Source organism: Colobus angolensis, unplaced genomic scaffold, assembly GCF_000951035.1.
Source record: "Colobus angolensis palliatus isolate OR3802 unplaced genomic scaffold, Cang.pa_1.0 Scaffold119, whole genome shotgun sequence".
NCBI classification, from domain to species: domain Eukaryota; kingdom Metazoa; phylum Chordata; class Mammalia; order Primates; family Cercopithecidae; genus Colobus; species Colobus angolensis.
This window is the reverse complement of record NW_012113030.1, coordinates 245,203-251,233: the sequence shown is the minus strand read 5'-3', so window position 1 is coordinate 251,233 and position 6,031 is coordinate 245,203. Positions and strand designations below refer to the sequence as shown.

Here is a 6,031-nt window from a genome sequence, read left to right as displayed (position 1 = left end):
TATAGCATTCCTGTGGCTGGACGTGGTGGCTCACACCTATAATCCCAGCACTTTGGGAGGCTGAGGCAGGCAGATCACCTGAGGTCGGGAGTTCGAGACCAGCCTGACCAACATGGAGAAACCCTGTCTCCACTGAAAATACAAAATTAGCCTGGCATGGTGGCACATGCCTGTAATCCCAGCTACTCAGGAGACAGGAGAATTGCTTGAACCCAGGAGGTGGAGGTTGTGGTGAGCCGAGATCATGCCATTGCACTCCAGCCTGGGCAACAAGAGTGAAACTCTGTCTCAAGAAAAAGAAAAAAAATTCTTAGAAATCAATATTAAGTATATAAATGGATTTCTCATTTCATAACTTAGGGAAAAAATTAAATTTGCCACCTTTGATTGCAAAATAGCTTCAAATCTTAATATGCACTTGAAAGTTAATTTCAACTAAGGCCTCTCTAATGAACATTATTTTCTGTTCTGCAGGACTATAAGACCTACTTGGACTTTGTTCTTGCATTAGAAAACAGAAAGGAACCCGCAGCTCTACAGTATATTTTCAAACTGCTTGATATTGAGAACAAAGGATATCTGAATGTCTTTTCACTTAATTATTTCTTTAGGGTAAGTCTCATTTGCATAAGTGAGTCATTGTTCCTTAAGGTATCATTTGGTTGTGGCCGGGTCTGTCTCAAAAAAAAAAAAAAAATGTGAGATGCAGCAAAAGCACTGGCTAGAGGGAAATTTATAGTATTGAATGTATATACTGGAAAACGTTAAAGATCTAAAATCAGCATCTACTTTAGGAAATTAGAAAAAGGAGCAAATTAAAGATGTATCATTTTGTGTAAATTAAATATTTAGTAACCATTTTACCTAACTCGTGATTTTTATTTATTTTTTTTCTTTTTTTGAGAAAACATCTGGCTGTGTCACCCACGCTGGAGTGCAGTGGCACGATCATAGCTCATTGCAACCTCCAACTCCTGGGCTCAGGCAGTCTTCCCACTCAGCCTCCCCAATAACTGGGTCCACTTGCCTGTAATCCCAGCTACTTGGGAGGCTGAGGCAGGAGAATCACTTGAACCCAGGAGGCGGAGGTTGCAGTAAGCCAAAATCACGCCACTGCATTCTAGCTTGGGCAGCAGAGCAAGACTGTCTCAAAGAAAAAAAAAAAAAAAAAAAATACAACTACCAAAGTCTATAAAAATTTCTGTGGAAAGGAGCTACCTTTTCTGAACTGCTTAGCATCTTACAAGTTTTTCATCACAAGTACAGAATTTATCACATATTTGTATTTCCAATGGTAGTACAGCCCCTGACATATACATAATTTTATTTTACATCTAGTCAAATCAGCTTTAACTCATTTATATTTTTTTAAATAGGAAAGAAATAAAAAACTAAAAACATACTTGATTTCCTTCTGAAATCTGTTATGTAAATGCTTTTATTAAACTTAAAAATCGGCCAGGTTCAGTGGCTCATGCCTGTAATCCCAGCACTTTGGGAGGCCAAGGTGGGTGGATCACGAGGTCAGGAGATCAAGACCATCCTCACTAACATGGTGAAACCTCGTCTCTACTAAAAAATACAAAAAACTAACCAGGCGAGGTAGTGGGCGCCTGTAATCCCAGCTACTCGGGAGGCTGAGGCAGGAGAATGGCGTAAACCTGGGAGGCGGAGCTTGTAGTGAGCTGAGATCCGGCCACTGCACTCCAGCCTGGGCGACAGAGCGAGACTCCGTCTCGAAAAAAAAAAAAGAGTCCAGTGCTGAGCCCTATAATCCTGGGCTATTCATAGAGCTTTCGGACATCAGTATCCTAGTGATAAAGCTAGGCCTGGATGATTCACTCTAGATCATACCATCCAAGCCTATTACTATATTAACATAGCGTGTACTCAGATGCTTATCTACTTCAAAGAGATTCTTTTATGGATACTCTGATTATTAGTGCTAACACATACAGAGTAGGCATTAGGAACAAAGCTAGTTGACTATTCACCAAGAATTTTAAACTTCACATTTCCACTGAATAATGCTCACCTGAAGTATTTTGTAGTCCCACTGGATGACAGCAGTTTCTTCATTTTTTTTGTTAAAGTTTATAAAAAGGAAGAGTTTTGGGAGGTCTACCTCCATTTCTTGTATTACGTAGAAAGCAAAGTGTAGGGTAGGAAGGGAGACAGTACATTGGGGGTCTTAAGAGAATAGTGAAAACAGGAATAACATTCGTGGAAAATGAGAGGAGCAGATCAAACAGAATAATTGTGATGCCATGTTGAGGGCCCATTTGAAGTTAGAGAACATTCCTATGTAGACGCAGCAATCTGTAGTCTTTTTATTTTTTTTCCTGAAGTTCTCGATAGTTAAGATACAAGTCTAAAAAGGTCAATACACTGAGAATTTAGGTTTTGCTCATTGATGTGGAATAAGGTCAAGAAAGCTAAAAAGATTGTCAAAAGAGAGAATGATGAGGTTTGTGGTCTGATAGGAAAGGAAGTATAAGTAGAAAGGGGTTGTGGGGCAAGAGAGGGGATGTTGTGTATTTCATTTTTTACTTACAGATTTATTTCTATCAAATACAGGCCATACAGGAACTAATGAAAATCCATGGACAAGATCCTGTTTCGTTTCAAGATGTCAAGGTTATCTTTTCCTTTAATTTACATATTACCAGATAATTATGAGATAGTCATTTGTATTACATGAAATTTTATATGAAAGCAAGTAATGAAGTACTATTTGAATCAAGTATTTGCTTTTTGTTCTGAACTGATATTTAAATCATTACAAACTGAGACCACATTTGGACTATTTATATAGTTTATAATTTTAGTATTGTCGTCACTGTGTTCTCATTGGAAGCATTCATTCATTTTAATTGAAAATTAAGACAGTCAGGGGGCCAGGCGCAGTGGCTCACACTTGTAATCCCAGCACTTTGGGAGGCCAAGGTGGACAGATCACCCAAGGTCAGCAGTTCAAGACCAGCCTGGTCAACATGGTGAAATCCCATCTCTACTAAAAATACAAAAATTAGCTGGGCGTGGTGGTGCATGCATGTAATCCTGGCTACTCGGAAGGCTGAGGCAGGAGAATCGTTTGAGCCCTGGAGGTGGAGGTTGCAGTGAGCTGAGATTGCGCCATTGCACTCCAGCCTGGGCAACAAGAGTGAAACTCCGTCTCAAAAGAAAAAAAAAAGAAAATTAAGACAGTCAGTACAGTCTACATCCTACGGCAGTCTATTCAACTGTAAACTGAATTTTTGCCTTGGAAACTGTTTAGGTTCAGGCACTTTTTTTCAGTATGCTACCTCAAAGAGCCTTTTCACGTGAGTAATTTTACTACAAATTTTATTTTACTACAAATTTTGTAGTAATTTTACTACAAAAAGATTAGAAAACATGTACTAATTCCCTGTAAATATCTGTTGTACACTTCATAATATAGAAGGAGGTCTTCTATATGTTCCAGTAAGTTTCAGCAGAATTTAGCTTCTTTTTGGATATCTAATGCATATCCAGAAAGAACTCCTCTCCTATCCTAATAAAATGTTGACATCAATATTGGAAATGAAGCTTTGTCACTATCTCTGAAACATTTAGATGTTTAATTGAGTTGAACTGTTGGCAAAAAAAATTAAACCAAACCCTTGTTAGCCGAGCGTGGTGGTACACAGCTATAATCCCAGCTACTCGGGAGGCTGAGGCAGGAGAATGGCTTGAACCTAGGAGGCAAAGGTTGCAGCTAGCCAAGATCGCACTACTGCCCTCTAGCCTGGGTGACAGAGGGACACTCCATCTCACACAAAAAAAGAAGGGGCTGGGCACGGTGGCTCACGTCTGTAATCCCAGCACTTTGGAAGGCCAAAGCAGGTGGATCACCTGAGGTCAGGAATTTGAGACCAGCCTGACCAGTATGGAGAAACCCCGTCTCTACTAAAAATACAAAAATTGGCCAGATGTGGTGGTGTATGCCTGTAATCCCAGCTACTTGGGAGGCTGAGGCAGGAAAATCGCTTGAACCCAGGAGGCAGAGGCTGCAGTAAGCCGAGATCATGACATTGCATTCCAGCCTGGGCAAGAAGAGTGAAACTCTGTCTCAAAAAAAAAAAACAAGGCTGGGTGCAGTGGCTCATGCGTATAATTCCGGCACTTTGGGAGGCTAAGGCGGGCAGATTACTTAAGGTCAGGAGCTCGAGACCAGCCTGGCCAATATGGGGAAACCCCATCTCTACTAAAAATACAAAAATTAGCTGGGTGTGGTGGCGTACACCTATAGTCCCAGCTACTCGGGAGGCTGAGGCAGAAGAATCGCTTGAACCCCGGAGGCGGAGGTTGCAGTAAGCCGAGATCGCTTTACTGCACTCCAGCCTGGATGACAGAGCGAGACTCCATCTCAAAAACAAAACAAAACAAAAAAACAAAAACTACGACAAAATCTTGTTTCACCACCAATTAGAAGGCAACAGAAAAATATGTAAGAAATTAGTTAACCTGCAGTCCCTGAACACTGCATTGAATAGTTCTGCCACTAATTACCTATGTAGCTGGATTAGACACTGAGCCTTGGTTTCTTCATCTACAAAATGAAGGATAGCTATCACATAGCTAAGGAGTTATCCAATAAAATTTTGTGATTGTAGGTAGAGAAAAGGAAACTGCCTGTTAAATGGAAAAGAAAAAAAGTAGAACAAAAAATTAACATAAGCCCAAGTGGCAGCCCTCAATTTTATTCCTCTGTACTTCAGTGGATGCAGACAGCCCTGAATTTTGGATCACGATGTGTGATAGAAATTAAGCGGATGAAATTTCATTGTATTTTTTTTTTTCTTTTGCAGGATGAAATCTTTGACATGGTAAAACCAAAGGATCCTTTGAAAATCTCTCTTCAGGATTTAATCAACAGTAATCAAGGAGACACGGTAACCACCATTCTAATCGATTTGAATGGCTTCTGGACTTACGAGAACAGAGAAGCTCTTGTTGCAAATGACAGTGAAAACTCTACAGACCTTGATGATACATGATCTCTGAAAGAGTAGACTGTCTTATATTAAGAGACACTTGAATGCTGCGTGTAAAGCCTTTAAAGCAAAATCCTCAGAATGGTCTAAATAAAACACTTGATATGCCTAGAGAACACAGCAAATGTTTTGGTTACTGGAATTCTGGTTGCAATAGTTCAGAAGCAATAGGACCAAATATTGCTTGTTAGGAGGTGGGGTAAGTTCTGGTTCCTTTTAGTTCAAAGATGGGAAGTGTGATTTGCTGTAGATAGATGATGTTCAGTTTAAACATGCATAATCTTCAGAGATGAAGTTTCCATGGAATATTTCTGACAGTCATTTAGAATGTGAATATTTGACTGACAGTGCATATATGTATACATACACACTATGTGTGTGTGTGTGTCTATATATATAAAATCTCAAAGATTACAAATTTTCCCATTCATTAGAGTAGAGCCATTTTATTTCTGGGTTAGGATTAGGATTTTTTTTTTTTAGGGGGTTCAAATGATTCTCCCGCCTCAGCCTCCTGAGTAGCTGGGATTATAGGTGCCTGCCAACACACCTGGCTAATTTTTGTATTTTAGCAGAGCCAAGGTTTCACCATGTTGGCCAGGCTGGTCTCGAACTCCTGACCTGAACTGATCTGCCCGCCTCGGCCTCCTAAAGTGCTGGGATTACGGATGTGAGCCACGGCACCCAGCCTTTCGGTTTTCGTTTTTTTTGTTGTTGTTTTTTTTTTTTTCTTGAGACGGTCTCCCTCTGTTGTCCAGGCTGAGGTGCAGTGGCATGATCTCTGCTCACTGCAGCCTCCACCTCCCAGCTTCAAGCGATTCTCCTGACTCAGTCTCCTGAGTAGCTGGGACTTCAGGTGTGCACCACCATGCCCAGCTAATTTTTGTATTTTTAGTAGAGATGGGGTCTCGCCATGTTGGCCAGGCTAGTCTCGAACTCCTGACCTCAGGTAATCTGCCTGCCTCAGCCTCTCACAGTGCTGGGATTATAGCCACCATGATACATGAGCCATG

At 40.7% G+C, this 6,031-nt stretch overlaps 1 protein-coding gene across 1 annotated transcript in view; it reads left to right on the top strand.

The window, feature by feature from the left end:
- PPP2R3C (protein phosphatase 2, regulatory subunit B'', gamma) overlaps window positions 1-5,138 on the top strand; it is a 34,642-nt gene extending 29,504 nt beyond the window's left edge. The window contains exons 8-10 of the mRNA XM_011926552.1: window positions 475-612; window positions 2,578-2,637; window positions 4,833-5,138. Coding sequence (XP_011781942.1) covers window positions 475-612; window positions 2,578-2,637; window positions 4,833-5,021 — 387 coding nt within the window. The 3' untranslated portion in view covers window positions 5,022-5,138. The remainder of the gene's footprint in view (window positions 1-474; window positions 613-2,577; window positions 2,638-4,832) is intronic.
- Window positions 5,139-6,031: the final 893 nt, after the last annotated feature.